The following is a 17,385-nucleotide window of genomic DNA, read 5'->3' as shown; positions in this document are numbered from 1 at the left end:
AAAAAAAAAAAAAAAAAAACTCTTTATAAAGTCTAGGGACTAAAATAATATTTTATCTAAAAAATTATTACGCGCAACGCACGGGTTTGTAACTAGTAATAATAAACTCCAGTGAATAAAGAATGATGACTCATTTTAAATAGTGTGGTACTATCTTTACCTTTACATTTAAAATAGATCAATTTTAAAGCGATGCAATGATATCAGAAACAATAAATTTTACCTTCCAATATATTCCACTCTTATTGATATTAATGGTATATTCTTTTATGGTAAATGTCATTCCTCAAATTAGTACCTGAAGGCCAGCATCTTTCACTTTCTTTTCCGCAAGTTTCAGTTGCTCTTTAGACAAAGTGATGCCAGTATATTTGCATCCAGTTTGATTGACAACTTCAATAGCAAAGCTTCCCCAGCCACTCCCAATTTCAAGAACTTCATGCTTCTCATCAATTCTTGCCTAAGTTAATTGAAAGAAGAAAAAAAAAAAAGAGGATTAGTTTGGGGCAAGAAAAGCTTTAATATTTGACATAATCAAACAGAAAAGTCTCACCTTTTCAATCAAAGAAGATATTTTTCTTAGCTGTGCAACCTTCAAGTCCTCATCTTCCTTCTAAGAAATATTTTCATAATGATGAAGGTAAGTTAAAGATAAATCTTTAAAAGGAAGTTGATGCATTGTTTAAAAATAAATTATCAAAAGGTTTTGATCCTGACCTTAAATAAGCCGGTAGAGTATGTCATTGTTTCGTCCAAGAACTGAGCAAAAAGTTCATTACTCTAGAAACAAAACAAAACGATTTATAAGCTTATACTAATTAATATCAGTTATGCCACTAATCAGGTTTGAATATACTTGATGAGTCTTATTATTTGTGCAGAGTGAGAGTGCCAAAATAAATAGAGAATGTTGTGGCAAATTGCTTTACAGAAATCAGAATTTTCTCTAGCTTTTTTTATATTTGTGAGTGAGACTTGTTTAGCTGGATTTCCGTGAAAGAGCATCTCTACACCATCTTTTGTATATCCATATTTGTTATTGTAATTTTCTCCCTCTCGTCGCTTGTGGATGTAGGATAAAGGTTGAATCAATGAAATTCTTGGTAAGACCTCAACAAAACCTTTGGCAAAGTACTCTATAAAACCTTTGACAATTAGGACTCTGGTTTTTAACGCCAAATTTAAAGTAAAGAAATTGGATGGAAATAACAATTTGAACATGTGGCAATGTGAAGTTATGTACGTCTTGATCAAATAAGAGTTGGATGTCTAAGACATATTTAACTCTTGTGGATCATGACATACCATAACTTCGCATTGCCACTTGACATAGTTGTTCATTCCATCAAACTTCTCTATCTTAAATTTGGCATAATTGGAACCATTGTCCTAACTGTTGAAAGTTCTGTAGAGAGCTCACCTGACTTATTTATTGCCAACAACTATTAGTTTCACCAACCAATCAACAAAATCTCTAAAGAATAATTAATCTAAATGCCTAGGTATTGAACTTTGGTTTGTTGTAAAAGCGAAAAGCTCAAATATCAAGATTGATTAGAAAAATCTTAGGAACAAAGAAAGAAACCCAAAAGAGTAATAGGCTCAAGCACATTATAAGAACACCAAGGATTTATGTGGTTCGACATTTAGTGCACATCCACAAGTGTCAATGAAGTGAATACATCACTAAAAATTTGGAAAGTGCAAGATAGAGTAGAGGCAATTTTACATAATCCAAAACTCCAATACACCCAAATAACTTTCTTTCACAAATACATAGACTAGGGGTTGCAATAAAATAAAGAAAAAAAATTATTTACTAAAATTGCTACATAACACACCCGAAGAGATTTCTCTCTAACTCAAACTAAACCAAACCAATGACGCACCTCACATGAGAAAAACTGCATAGCACCACAAAGATCCAAGATTGCGAGATCCACACAACCACACTCACTGTCCAGAAGCAAAGCGGCACTTACGATTAGGGGTGGCAAAATAAACTCAAACTCACTCAATTATTAATTGGGTTAAATGAGTATAACTGGGTACCCAATTAGACTCAAGTATGACCCGAGTATCATGTCTATAAATCACTCAATTCTAAAATACTCCAAAACCACTAAAAATACCAAAATACCTATGAAATCTCAAAAAATTACCAAAATACCCATAAAACCTAAAAAATGATTGAATTACCCCCGAAACCTAAAAAAAGACCAAAATACGCCTGAAACCTAAAAAGGACTGAAATACGCAAAACCTAAAAAATGAGCAAAATACCCTGAAACCTAAAAAATTACCAAAATACCGCTAAAACCTAAAAAATGACTGAAATACCTCCCTCATAAACCTAAAAAATGACCAAAATACCCCTAAATCCAAAAAAAAAAAAAAAGACCCAATACCCCATAAATCTATAAAATGAAGAAATATCCCCAAAACCTTAATAATGGCTGAAATACCCCTGAAACCTATAAAAAGACAGAAATGCCTCCAAAACCTAAAAATGGCCAAAATACCCCCGAAACCTAAAAAATTACCGAAGTACCCTCTAACCTATAAAATGATGAAAATACCCCTAAACCTTTAAAATGACCAAAATACATCCCAAAACCTCAAAAATGACCACAAATAACCCGAAACCTCTAAAATTTCAAAAAATACCCTGAAACCTCTAAAATGACCAAAATAGTTCTAAACCTCTAAATTAAACAACAAAAATACCCCTCAAAATATCTAAAATGACCAAAATACCATTAAACCTATAAGATAAACAAAATACACTTGAAGCCTTTAAAATTACCAAAATATAGGTTTGGGGTATTTCAGAAGTTTCAAGGGTATTTTTATCAAATTAAAGGTTCTAAGAGTATTTTAGTCATTTTGTGGGTTTTGAGGGAATGTTGGTAATTTTTTAGGTTTTAGGGATTTTTTTGTTAATTTTTATATTTTGGGGCTATTTCGGTAATTTTCTAGCTTTTAGAGGTATTTTAATCAGTTTTTAGGTTTTGGGGATATTTCAATAATTTTTTAGGTTTTGGGGGTATTTTGGTAATTTTCTTAGGTTTCAAGGTATTTTTGCCATTTTTTAGATTTCGGGCTATTTTAGTCAGTTTTTAAATTTGAGAGGTATTTCGGTCATTTTTTAGGTTTAGGGTGAATTTTTATTATCCTGTGGGTTTAAGGAGCATTTTTGTGATTTTATAGGTTTTGGGACTATTTTGGTTATTTTATAGGTTTTGGGGGTATTTTGGTCATTTTTATGTTTATGGGATATTTTGGTTTTTTCTTAGGTTTCGGGGTTATTTCGGTCATTTTTTTAAGTTTCAAATATATTTCGGTTATTTTTTAGATTTTGAGGGTTTTTTCAGTCATTTTTTAGGTTTTGGGGGGTATTTTGCTAATTTTTTTAGGTTTCGGGGGGTATTTTGGTCATTTTTTAGATTTCAAAGATATTTCGATCAATTTTTAGGTGTATGGGGTATTTTGGTCATTTTCTAGGTTTAGGGGGGGTATTTTTGTCATTTTTTAGTTTTAGGGGGTATTTTAGTAATTTTTAGGTTTTAGGGGTTTTTGGTCAATGTGTAGGATTTGGGGATATTTCGATCATTTTTTAGGTTTCAGGGGTATTTTGGAAATTTTCAATTGTTTTTGAGCACATTTGGTCTTTTTTTTAGATTTAAGAGGTATTTTGGTAATTTTAGAAGACTTTAGGAGTACTTTGGTCATTTTCAAGTTTTAGGGGCATTTTGGTAATTTTGATTATTGGGTAATTGGGTGGGTTGGGGTTTACCTATAATAATTGGGTTGAGTTAGGTTTGGGTTAAAAGTAATTAGTTAAATGGAGAATAAATGGGTAAATAGATTTTATGTAGCCAACTCAATTATGCCTACTCGAAACCCACCCATTTGACACCCCTACTCACAATTAAAGTGCATATCCAAGAGATAAATAACCTCTCTAATCAAAACCAATAGTAAAATATCAAGCCACAGCACGTCAACCCCTTACAAAAGACAAAATTTTCCAAAAGTGCTTTTTTTTATTTTTTTATTTTCTACAAATCAAGACAAATATTGAAAAAGGTATTCAGGGGTGGCTCTAAGATTTATTTCTAAGGGTTAATAGTGTTGGAGTTAGGAATTTGTTGTGGGGGAGAAAAAAAATAAAATGATTAATTCTTATTTTTGTACATACAACTTTCATATTATATACAATGACCTAAAATAGTATTATTCTAAATATAATTTAGTGTACAATATAACTATATTGTGCAATGGTCTAAAAACATTATTAATAGTTTAAAGATTGGTAAGACAACAACTATTGAATGCATAAATATATATAATAGAATAACTAATAATACATTTTTGTCAAATTTATAATAAATTATTTTATTTATATGTAATATCAATAAATAAAAATATATGATAAAGAAAAATGGAAATACACTTAGGAGTTGGACTAGGAGTAAACGTAAAACTAAGAAAAAAATAATAATAACTCATATAAGATTTTGCTTTTGAAGTGTATAGCTTTTTAAGCATACATGCTATCATTTTCTTGGAATTTGAGCAAACTCTAAAAGACTTCTTGGATTTAAAAATCTGTAAAGCACTTATCAAACTACTTGATTAGGCATAAGGAAAACATAGAAATGAGAAAGAGAAATAAAAAGAATGAGGAAAGAATCATAAATGTAGATACAATTAGTTGGTCATACAAGTGGTGTAATTTTCTACTTTTTGTGCCAAAAGTGGTAATTTTTGGCTGATGAAGTAGAAAAGTGCAAGGAATAACAGTTTCATTTTGCTATCAATGATAAAGTAAGTCAAAGTACGGAGAGAAGGTTTATTTATTTATCTTATTTAACGAATGAGTAATTTTAAGAGTAATGCTACTAACAAAATACTTTCATAATAAAATCTAGGTGATAAGTTGTCAAATGTATGTAAAAAGGTGATGTCAGTTGTAGGTTTAGATAAAAACTAATTTCAACTTACCACTTAAATTTTATTGTAAAATTATTGTGAAAATATTGTGAAATTAGCACTAAAATAATTATATTTAACCTTATTTCAGTTGGGTTTAAACAATATTTTTTAGGTTATATTAAAATTTTTATTTTAGGGGGTCCAAACAAAAAAGAAAATAATTATATATATATATATATATAGAGAGAGAGAGAGAGAGAGAGAGAGAGAGAGAGAGAGACAGGGCAGGGGTTGATTTGAACCCCTTGGGCTGGCTGTAGCGCCACCCATGAGGGTATTGCCTATGTGATGCTAGGCTAGTATAAAATATGCACAAAATGCTAACCTCCAATCAAAGTTTAAATTATCACCACGACCACCTACATGGACTGATCAGGTACCATTATACAGATTGAAAATAGTATCCCACAATTGATCCAATTAAGTCCTAATTGCTTATGGAAGAATACTAATCCAGCTATTTTAGTTCCTAAAGTTTCAAATGAGAGTTAATAGTACTTAAAATTTTAAAATTGGTATTATTAATCTTTCATTAATTTTCAATAGTTTTTTTTTGACTATGTGGTTAACAAAACTAATTATGTGACTTTCGTAAGGTGATGTGGCAACATTATTAACATTAAAAAAATCCATACCAGTATCGCTCATGACCCAACAAAGATCCAAACTCAAACTTGTTAAAAATGAGTCCTCCCCAATTCACCTGATTATTCCCCAACCCACCCCTCCCAGCCCCTCCCTCCATCTTGCGGTCCGAAAAATCCCGCCCAAAGAGAGAGTCGATCCTTTCCCTCCCAGCAGGCTTCTTCTCTCGCCTGAATTAGTTTTCTCTTTTAAGCCATAGAAAATGACAAGAACAAAGATGTTGTACAGTTTTAAATGTATTATATTTTTAAATCTATAATGCAGTTGGTGCACTGACGCTTAAGAATTATCTTGATGTGTCATTAGTTCAGCTCAGACATTCATTTTGGTGGCAAAATATGTGTTTGCCCTTGTTTTTCTTATTTAATTTTTTCTTTTGCTATTACGTTTTCTTTATTGGATAGAGGTGCACAAGTACTAATTAGATTAAGATTCTGTACAATCAATTAATTTTTTTAGTTCCCTCTCAAGTCTCAACCATGTTTGGAATTTGGGATTTTATATATCACTTGGATATGTAGACAAAAAAAAAAAAAACTATGAGACACAGATGGTTCTAGCTATGGTGAAGAGCTGTAACGGAATGAGTTAGGGTTCAGTTAGTTGAATTGAGGAAGATCCGTTTCTAACAGGTTTGGGTTTGGATCCTTGTTTGGTCCGGGTAATACTAATTATATCTATTTTTTATTTTGTTGAAAAAATTGTCATGTCATTAAAAAAAACCCCCACATCATTCATTCATTAGCCACATAAGTAGTGAGACTGACCGTAGTTAACATTTATTTTTTAAACCTTAAGAACCAATAGAACTTATCTGAAATTTTAAGCACTAAAAGTGTTTATTAAGTCAATTTCATCAACTAATGATATATTTTGCCTTATTTTTTTAAATTAATTAATTTTAACCTCTTTTTTGTTTGCCCTCTTAAACTACAACATATCCTGATTCCTAACTCTGTCTAACATTGTGTTGTGTTGACGTATTTTTTGGAATCCTTCCTCATTCCCAATTGCTCTCTGAGAATTTTAAAAATAGTTCATACTTTCATGGGTCTATGCAACATTATGAACAGTGCCTTGCATGACAATACACACACGTGGACACGTTTGCATGTTTTCAATTTGTGTTTACGCAAATTTTGTTTCAATCGGTGTTTAGGGGAACTTTACAATAGATTCCTACTGGACTTATCCAAAGTCCTCAAATAACGAATGTTTTTAGTGCATTAGTTAATAATTTATTTAAAAAAAGTTTTTATGAAAAAATAATAATTAATATTTTGATAATTTTTTTTTATTTTTTATAAAAATTATATCAAAACTTTTCTAAAATGAATTGTTAATTATTACCTTAAAATTTTTAAGCATGACCAATAAAAATAAAGAATTTTAAGGCCATAGTCACATACCAGCTCATAATGACGGGAGATGTTCCTGTGAGCTTGTGTGAGACTATTATGCCTTAAAAAATGCTTGAAAAAGCGCGTCAAAGATCCTAGATTAGCTGTGAATATCAATGGTGTCCACCATCCCCTATAGCCAAAATAATAATAATAATAATAATAATAAAATGAGCAATTTAGGAAATAATTAATCATAATATTTTTATCCAAGATTCTAGCAAAATCTGGTAGTAGCAAATTAGCAATATATACCTTCTCTTATTCAATTTCGAGGTAGAGGAATTTGAATCTCTGCTGGCAATAAGAATCTGCGGAACAAATAAATCATATATTATTAATAATAAAAATTGGGCTTAAAAATTGTGGTTGTGTTAAGTGGTTTCACCAAATTACAATTTTTTTTTTTAGATTTTTAGATTTAAAAAATATATATAATTTTTAATCTCCTATAATTTTTAAGTTGATAAAAATCTTAATTTAATTACAATCCAAATTCTTCATCTAATCCATTAAAATCTTAATAACCTCATGCTTTTTACGGTATAACAAAAAAAAAATTGTAATTAATGCACAGTAACAACTTGATTTTTATGGTATTTGATTTTAAATAAATTTTTTTTTTTTGGCTTATATCAACTTCATCACAACTTTCATTGGAAGGATATACACAAGGGGAGGAATTGATAATAAATTTGTTAACTATTTTTTTTTTCAAATATATTTTTTTAATTTAATTTTTTTGGATAAATATCAAATTTTTGGATAACAAAAAAAGAAGCTAGTGACGTTAATTAACAACATGATTTTTATGGTATAACAAAAAATAAAAATTTATAATTAATGTTAACAATTTGATTTTTATGGTATTGGATTTTTGTTTTTGTTTTTGTTGCTTATATCAACTTCTTCACAACTTAAAATTATTGTTTTAAATAGAAACAACTTTTCATCAACCTTTGTTTTTTGGTTGAAGTTTATAGTGGTTGAAATTTTGTTTGTTGGATAAATATATGAATGATTATGGATAATAGTTTTATTATACCATGTCTCTCATCTTTAGATTTTCAAGTCACTATAAATAATAAGGGCTGATTTTTGATTTTTTTATTAATATTTTGAATGTCCAAGTATCTACAATTTTTTAGGGTTATTTGTTATTTGTTTTTTTATTATTCAAGTTTTTTTTTTTCCAGGTAGTGATAGGCCAAAAATGTATTGACTCATTGTGATGAATTAATTGATTAATTAGCCAAGTTTATTAATTAATCAAATTAACATGTAAAGCACATGGTAGCACAAACAAATCACCAATTAAACTAAGTATGCAGCGGAAATAAAATTAACTCGATAATTTGTTTACGAATGGGAAAAGCCTATACGGCAAAAACCCTACCGGGTGATTTTAAGGTCACCACTCCCGAGAATCCACTATTATCAAAACAAGCAGTTACAAGTAAAAGAATTCCAGTACCTTATACCAACCTACAGTTGAACCCTTACCCCAATACCCAATTGGATTTGTTCTGTAGTGACAATATCTCCTTTCAATGCATGGCTCCCAATACATGACTAACCAATAGCGCGAATTCCAGTACACGACTTGATCACCAACTTGAGAAGGATGTTGGCTGCAAAGTTTTTCAGTTAATCCAGATGATGAAGATCATGAAGTTGCTTGGTCACAAAACCCTACGGTGTACAAACACAATAGCTTTTTCAAGAACTAGGGCAAACTAGGTTTCCGGTCACACTTTTCTTCACACTTGTGGAATTGTGCTCTTGTGAAACTTGTGTCATCTTTTACGGCCTTTAAAATAATCCTTATATATATTTAGGGTTGTGAGAAAAGAAAGCCCAAACATACATTCACGGATTGGATGAAAAACAGTCTTGAAAAACTAAACTTCATAAACTTGGATAGATACCTTATCTATCAAGCTAGCTGTTGAGCCATGGGTTTCAGCAGCTTTTAAGCCTTGATAGAAGCTAGCTGTCGAGCTTTAAAATCCCGCACTTCATTCCTTGATTCTTGGACAGATTTGCATGGTTTTAACACTTGAACTTGAAACCTTGTTTCTTGAAGTATTAAACACATCCTAGATCTACCCAATTACAAGTAAAATGCGTTTTATCAAAGGATTAGCCAACTACATAAAATAGTGACATATGTTCCTAACAATGAATCACAAATGTCCTAACAGAGAGTTTCCTTGAGATTTCAAAGCACTTAAACAATACTCTTGGTATTGAGTTTTTCTCCAAAAAAAAAAAAAAAAAAAAATCTTGAAGTTTATATTTACACATATTGTTTTGAAAGAGTGCAATTCGGTGCCTCCTACCTCACTTTCAAAGAAAAAAATTCAATTATTATGTAAGTTTATCGATTTTTATTTTTTAATGTTTAGTAATTTGGGTTGTTCATAATTCTTAACTATTGCATTGAGGTTACCGCTTAAATATGCTTTCAATTATTTTTTTTTTAAATTATTGAATTCAAGGTTTTTCATTTAAATATGCACTTGAGCTTGAATTATGCAAACTCCCTTTATATATTTTAGGCATCTCATTTTATATTAGTTGCATAGTTATCTACCATATTCCATTAAATTAATTTTGGACTTCTATATGATTTTATTTATTTATAAAAACTTAATCTTACACCCTATGTATTCATTATATAACTTAAAGTAAAGTGTTACTTTGTTTAAAAAAATAGAGTAAAAAATTACTTTATTTTTATTATCTATTTAATTTTAATTAAAATAAAAATTACTTTTTTATTTTCAATAATTTACCTATGATTCTTGATTAAGCCGTGCATCGCACGGGCATAATACTAGTAAATATATATGTGTGTGTGTGTGTGTGGTTTCTTTGACCTAGGGGGTGACTTCCCAAACCCTAGACAGCGCAGTAGAACTTTGTGCTTGCCTCATGCAGTTTCCTAGTTCTCTTCATTGCTTCGGCAGTAAGTGAGAGGTTCGGGCTCAGTCATGGAGAAGTTATCGGTTTTGTGGAAGAAACTGTCCTTATCGGAGGACAAAGGAAGCTTGTATAAGTCAGATGCTTTTGAATGCAGGGGGTGTGGGGGGGGGGGGGGAGGACAAGTGGTGGCGGCGGCAAGGTTTTTTACTCATAGAGTACTGAATATGGAGGCTATTGCTAGACTTTCAAGCCCCTTTGGCAGACAAAGAAAGGCTTCGAAGAGAAGGATGTGGGGAATCATACGATGTTGTTTGTGTTTGTGGATGAAGTTTATTTGGAGAAAGTTCTCATGGGAGAGCCATGGAGCTATGATAAACATCTAGTCTCTCTCAGACCTCTAGAAAAAAGTGTTCCGATTAGGGAGTTAGAACTCAATAGGACGTTATTTTGGGTTCAACTCCGTGATCTTCCTATAGGTGACATGAATCCTCAGATGACATTTGAGATTAGAAAGATTATCGAGGAAGTTCAATTGGGGATGAAAGAGTGGGGAGCCCAGGATGGCAGTAGCTATATGCACATTAGGGTGTTAATTGATACATCGAAATCGCTTTGCAGGGGATGAAAAATTTGCAAGGAAGATGGTAAGGTTGGATGGGTACAATTCAAATATGATAGACTACCTAACCTATGCTATTGGAGCGGACTTTTGACGCATAGTGACAAAGACTGCGATTTATGGGTTCAAAGCAGAGGAAGCCTGATAGAGAGTGGTCAATAATACGGAGGAGGAATGCGAGCTTCATCAGCCATTCCTAAGAAGTGTTCTGTGGTTCAGGTTGAGGGGTGTGATGGTGCAACAGAGGAGGAGGTGTTGCAGTCTTCTCCTGTACACATCGGTGAGGAGATGGATACTAGTGAAAATGAAGTGCTTGGCTGAAGCAGGGATAAAGAGAGTCAAAGGGGTTAGTTTGAGGATAATCGTGGGCTTAAGGGTAGTGTGAACTACCTGAGTCGTTACTTGTGAAGTGTAGGAGTCTCCAAACAAATTTTCAAGAGCATCTAAAGGCGATTGATTTGGAGTTGGCTAAGTACGATGGTGAAGTAGACACAGACTTGCAACCAAGGGTAGAGGTTGCTACAGTGGGCCTTTTGAATGATCCTGAGGGTCTTTTGGGGGTAGAGGATGGAGAGCATGTTACTGAGATTGCTAGCACCCATTGAGTCTCTATTGGTTGGGAGGAGACTACTTCCTCGGGGGGTCCAATTCAAGGATGGAAACATTTAGCTAGAGAGAAGGCAGCAATGGAACAGGTAAGCTCCCCAATTTATGCAAAACGGGGTATTCAGGAATGTTCGGAGGTGATGGAGGATTTGGTACCAACAAAGTGACGATGTGCTAGCATTAAAAGCATAGAAACGGTGGAGGCTGGGAACCAACCCGCCAAGGTCAATGAGTTGTTTAGCTTTGAATTGCTGCGGGCTTGGGAACCCGTATGCAAAAAGAGAGCTTGAAGATTTGATTCAAGCACAAGATCCCCTAATTGTTTTTTTATCAAAGACGTGGGCAAATAAGGAACAATTATAAAGATTGAAAGCCAAGATTAAGTATGATGGTTTATTTTATGTGCAAAGTCAAGACAGAGGGGTTGGTTTGGCACTCTTTTGGCAGCAAGGAGTTTTAGTTTGGGTTGACATTTTTTCCAAATTCCATATTGATGCAGTGGTTAATGGGGGCACAATGGGAGCTTGGAGATTCATTGGATTTTACGGCGAGTCAGACACTAATAAAAGGATGGAGGCTTGAAATATGCTTCAGATGTTGATTCAAAACCACATTTACCTTGGGTTTGTATGAGAGACTTTAACGAAATTCTTCTCATTGAAGAGAAGTGAGGGGGTTGAGTGTGTCCACATTGTCAGATGCAAAACTTTTGGGATGTTTTAGATACTTGTGGTTTCATGGATTTAGGATTCACTGGTCTAGAATTTACATGGCAAGGTGTTAGGCATGGGCAGGTTATTTGGGAATGACTGGACAGGGGGGTTGCGAATTATGATTGGATGGCAAAATTCCTTGCGGTGACTGTTTGGCATCTTAATTGTGTAGCTTCAGACCATCGGCCATTTCTACTACTGCTTGATCCGAATGGTGAGTCAGTTAGATGGAAACGGAAACCTTTTGACTTTGAGGAAATGTGGTTGGTTGATCAAGGCTATGGTGATACAATAAGAAGGGCTTGGGATATTGGGCCGAGTGGGCACCAAATGTTTAAGGTGGTTACCAAGATAAAGAAGTGTAAAAAAATGTTGAAATCATGGAGTAAACATCACTTTGGTAATGTGAAAAATCATATCAGATCAAAGAAAGAGCTGTTATGGAGGGTTGATGAGGCTTTGGCTAATGGTGGGAATTAGGATATGGTGGTTTAGTTAAGAAGGGAGCTAAATGTTTTGCTAGACAAAGAGAGTCGCATGTGGGCCCAATGGTCTAGAGCTCAATGGTTAGCAAATGGAGATTGTAATACAAACTTTTTTCATGGGGTGGCCACACATAAAAAACGTAAAAACTTCATAAAAGGCATTAGGGACATGCATGGCACATGGGTCACGGATGAGGGGGTTGTTGGGGATGTTTTCATGGACTTTTATTCTAGGTTGTTTACAACTTCAAATCCAACAGATTTAGAGAGAGTCTTGGCAGGAGTTCAAATAGGGGTTAGTGCTCCTATGAATTACACTTTAACTAAACATATGTTCAGGAAGAGGTTGATGTGACAATTAAACAAATGGCCCCTTTAAAGCACTGGGATTGGATGGGATGCCTCCCTTTTTCTTTCAAACCTTCTGGTCAAATATTGGGATGGATATTTCAGAGGCAGTGCTCTCTTGTCTTAATTTAGGTACTCTTCTGAAGTCAATCAACCACACATTTATCACTTTGATTCCAAAGGTAAAAAAATCCTAAATCCGTTGCTCAATTTAGGCCTATCAATCTCTGTAACCTTATTTATAAAATCATGAGTAAAGTCATTGTAAATAGGCTAAAACCAATTTTGAATTTCATTATTTTGAAATCTCATAGTGCTTTTATTGCTGACAATGTTATTACTGATAATATCTTGATTGCTTTTGAATCTCTATATCATATGAAAACTCAATGTTCAGGAAAAACAGGTTTTATGGTCTTAAAACTTGATATGAGTAAGGTTTATGATAGAGTGGAATGGGTTTTCTTCAAGAAAATTTTATTAAAGATGACTTTTCAAGATAATTGGGTGGCCTTGGTAATGCAATGTATCACAACAGTTTCCTACTCGATTATGGTGAATGGTGAACTGAAAGGCCGAAAGTAACCCACCTCTTCTTTGCTGACGATTGTTTGTTATTTTGTAGAGCAACCTCCTCTGAATGTGGAAAAATTCAAAACATTCTTGCTTGGTATGAAGTAGCTTCAGGGCAACAAGTTAATTCTAGCAGGACTCCAACATTCTTCAACCGGAACACCTCTGAGGAGGTTCAAGGAGAATTACAAGCTTTGTTGGGGATGCCTGTTATAAGAAATTATGAGAAAAATTTAGGGCTTCCTTCATTTGTGGGGCGTTAGAAAAAAGCTTGTTTCAATCAAGCTGAGGAGCGAATTTGGGCAAAAATGCAAGGGTGGAAGAAAAAATTACTTTCTCAGGTAGGCAAGGAAGTAATGATTAAAGCTATGGTTCAATCCATCTTGACTTATTCTATGAGTGTTTTTCGTCTTTCCATTGGACTCCTCAAGGATATAAAAGCAATGATTCAAAAGTTTTGGTGGGGATGTTTAGAAGACTCTAAAAAAATCCATTAGGTGAAATGGGAAATGTTATGCTCTTCAAAATCGATAGGAGGTATGGGTTTTAGAGATTTGAGATTGTTTAATGATGCAATTTTTGGTGAGAAAGTTTGGCGTCTTTTTCATGTAAGAACTTCCCTAGTATTCAAGGTATTTCGAGCAAAATATCTTCCGTCCGGCAATATTTTTGATGCGGAGGTGTCTCCTCGATGTTCTTTTGCTTGGCGAAGTATATTGCAAGCTAGAGAAGGGGTTTTGAGGGGTGCTAAGTGGAGGGTGGGAGATGGGAAGGATATAAATATTTGAAGACATTGTTGGCTTCCTTCTAATGGGGGTGGTGGAGTTTTATCTCGACAGCTAGACTCCTTTTTGCAGGTTGTTAGTGATCTGTTTTTACCAGGTTCAAGAAATTGGAATGAGGAGCTTATTGATGTGAATTTTTACCCATGGGAAGCTAAATTTATCAAAAGTATCCTTATAAGTCAGTATGTAGATGCTAATGCTTTGATCTGGCCTCTTTCTTCTGATGGAGAGTATATGATCAGGAGCGCATATCGGTTGCTTGTTATGATTCAGTGTCAAAGTCAAGCTAGTTCGTGGAATGGTATATGAAATCTCCGAGTTCCTAACAAAGTTAGGCATTTCATTTGGCAAGCTGTCCGAGATTCTTTACCCACAAAGTTTAACTTGCATAGGCGACAGGTGGTGATAGATGCTCTCTGTGAATTGTGCAGAGATTGCTCTAAAGATAGTGTTCATGCTTTGTGGTATTGTGATTCAATGAAGGCCATATGGCAGTCTGATTTCCACTTTTCCTTTCTTCGAACCCAAAAATTCTTAACCTTAGAAGATCTTTTCTAGTTCCTGTGTCTACATGGATCATTTGATCTGGTTGCCCAGTTTACTATGGTTGCGTGGAGTGTATGGGAGCGTAAAAACAGAACGAGAGTGGGGCAAAAAATGTTGAGGGTTGAGGAAGTCATTCAGCGGGCTTTGGAGCTCTTACAAGAATTTCAAGACGTGCATAAGAAAGCTCGTCAAGTAGCTGATCATAGTGAGGATTTATAGTGGAAGCCGCCTGATTATGGTCTTTACAAGATCAACTTTGATGGAGCTTTATTTGCTTATCAGATTAGTGCAGGTTTAGGGGTGGTCATTAGAGACTGGGAAGGGCAGATCATAGCTGCATTAAGTCAGAAAGTGAGGTATCCGGGTTTAGTTGATTTGGTGGAGGCCTTAACTACCTATAGAGCAATCAGTTTTGCCAAGGAGCTCAGTATTCATCAAATGGTGGTTGAAGGAGACTCATTACAGGTTATTCAAGCCATCAACAATGTCAGGCCAGTTCGGACTATGTATGGACATGTTATTGATGATATCAAAATTTTGTCTTCCATTGTTTGTTGTAGTTTTTTGCATGTTAAGTGAGAGGTTAATAAGTTAGCTTATGCCCTCGATCATAGAGCAATTTTATCTGCAAATACTAATGTGTGGTTGGAAGATCTACCATGAGATTTGGATGATGTTTTCCAATTTGATTTACCATAACAAAGTTTCCTTACCTCTCTCTCTCTCTCTCTCTCTCTCTCTCTCTCTCTCTCTCTCTCTCTCTATATATATATATATATGCGTGTGTGTGTTTGTGTGAGCAAGGCAAAATTTTAGGAAGTAAATACCAGAAAAATGCATTGTACGTATAGATACAAACTAGCTCTGTTTGGAATTAATTCAGACTCAAATCAATCTTACCAGAAAAAGGTTTAGAAGACCTTCATTGTTATCGTTGAAAGAAATATCCCCATCAATATATGCATCTGCAAGGCCTAAATCAGCATTTGTCATAACCTGTTTAAAACAAGATGGTGAGAAAAATTTTGCTGTATAATATAATAAGATTTTGAAATTTAAATGCCAATATAAGGCGCAACCTATTATTTAATTTTGAAAAAATTTCCGGCCAATTTCAACAATAATATGTTGTACGCATGTGACCCGTATAAAAACATTCCAACATAGATTAAGATTACATACCTTCCAATAAAACTGCGGATTATTAACTTTAAGAACTATTTTCAGAGGACACTTTCTCGTGTCTCCTTCAAAGGTCAATGTTGTACCTCCTTCCTCCAATAAACTGCAACACCACAAGGCATGGTATATCAAATATTAATAATATGGGTTTTGGCAGCATAGTTGAAAATTTGGGTGTTGCCACTGGTGGTGGAAATTAAAAACCATCTGGGTTGAATCCTTCGCACAAAAATTTGATAAAATCCTATTGAGAAACGTTCCGGAAAAGGAATTCCAATACATATTCTAATGGTCCTATTATTTGAAGCTGGAATTCAACAAAAATGGCTATGGTATCCTTTGTACAAACAATAATATCCATTTTAATTCATTCTAGGGAGAACTTAAACCAAAGCCCCATGGTCAATTACAAAATACCCTCACAAATATTATGAACTCAACTTTTTCGCCATTTTTAAAGTGGTTGATAGTAATTTGCAAGTGGTGGACACAACTAATACTAAAAAGCCATCGTTTTTTCTCTACTATTCACAATGGACCACTTTAACAATTATAATTTTTTTGTATAAAGAAAACAATGTGTTCGTAGACCATAGTATCATCGAAATCCTTACATAATCAACTCACATAACCTTAACAAAAAGGAAAAGGCTAAAGAATCCAGAGAGATTAACCTATAACAGCAGCTCGGGGGCTGAACAAAAAACATACCCAGAATAATATTTGAAACCTCCAAATTAAACAGCTCTTGCATGATGATAAATTTTCAGTGTCTATAACTGAATTTCAGAGAGTGCATATATAATATATATATATATATATGTATGTATACATATTTTATATATATACACACACACGCATACCGGCAGGATATCTAAGTTAGAAGTAAACTAAACTCACATTAAACATCCAGCAGAGATAAAACGTCCAAGGAACCTAGTGACAAAAAGGCGCGCCCCTGCTTCTATGAGAGATGGTTCCATGTGTTTTGGCTTGCTGAGAAGAGCACTCTGTGCAGCAGCCATGCCTGCCCACCAACAAGTATATCCAGTAAGACACCTTCCTTTCAAACTAATGATTTTCTTTAAAGAAATTTGTAGAACTTAGAAAAAGGCAAACAAAAGGTAATAGACTTGATACAATTTTTCTCCAAGGGTAATGATTATTGTAGCAGTGATCAAGGGTAATGATTATTGTACACAGTATGTACATGCACATAAACTAAAATCCTATTTTGAAAACTCAATTTCATCGTTTTAAAATTAAAAACAACATTTGGTAAGTGTAGGGACCAGGTTCGGGCCTTCCAACGTGTTAAGGGAGTAGACCCAAGCCCAGCTCACCCTACAATGAATTTGTAGAGAGCAGAGTCAAGAACTAGGCCCTAGTAAGGGATGCAATGACCATGCGTGGTAACTCGTGGGTTTAAATAGTGCGCACGCAGATGAAAGTGAACAATGATGCTCCTCGGCCTTACTCTTGGGAGCTTGCAGTTCTTATTACTTCTTTGGTGATTGATTACAATTGCTTCTAGGAGAATGCCGATTGCTACCGTCT

General features: G+C 34.0%; 1 protein-coding gene and 1 long non-coding RNA gene across 3 annotated transcripts in view; both read right to left on the bottom strand.

The window, feature by feature from the left end:
• The window catches only part of LOC111992802 (uncharacterized), a 23,712-nt gene extending 6,792 nt beyond the window's left edge, over positions 1–16,920 (bottom strand). For both annotated transcript variants that reach the window (XR_010629410.1, XM_065774635.1), the window contains exons 1-8: positions 16,729–16,920; positions 15,829–15,931; positions 15,547–15,642; positions 7,299–7,354; positions 7,053–7,176; positions 718–780; positions 554–613; positions 299–460 (exon numbers count right to left, since the gene is read on the bottom strand). Coding sequence is in view for 1 of the 2 variants with exons in the window: in XM_065774635.1 (XP_065630707.1) it covers positions 299–460; positions 554–613; positions 718–780; positions 7,053–7,176; positions 7,299–7,354; positions 15,547–15,642; positions 15,829–15,931; positions 16,729–16,853 (789 nt within the window). In the remaining variant the exon portion in view is untranslated. The remainder of the gene's footprint in view (positions 1–298; positions 461–553; positions 614–717; positions 781–7,052; positions 7,177–7,298; positions 7,355–15,546; positions 15,643–15,828; positions 15,932–16,728) is intronic.
• LOC136068022 (uncharacterized) lies at positions 1,583–5,701 on the bottom strand. The gene is made up of 2 exons (XR_010629411.1): positions 5,634–5,701; positions 1,583–1,956 (listed from the first exon to the last, which is right to left on the bottom strand). It is a non-coding gene; the product is annotated as an uncharacterized LOC136068022 (long non-coding RNA).
• Positions 16,921–17,385: the final 465 nt, after the last annotated feature.

The sequence above is a fragment of the Quercus suber genome, unplaced genomic scaffold (genome assembly GCF_002906115.3).
Source record: "Quercus suber isolate HL8 unplaced genomic scaffold, Cork oak 2.0 scaffold_95, whole genome shotgun sequence".
Classification (NCBI taxonomy): domain Eukaryota; kingdom Viridiplantae; phylum Streptophyta; class Magnoliopsida; order Fagales; family Fagaceae; genus Quercus; species Quercus suber.
The sequence above is the reverse complement of the archived record's forward strand: the minus strand, read 5'-3'. Positions and strand labels throughout refer to the sequence as shown.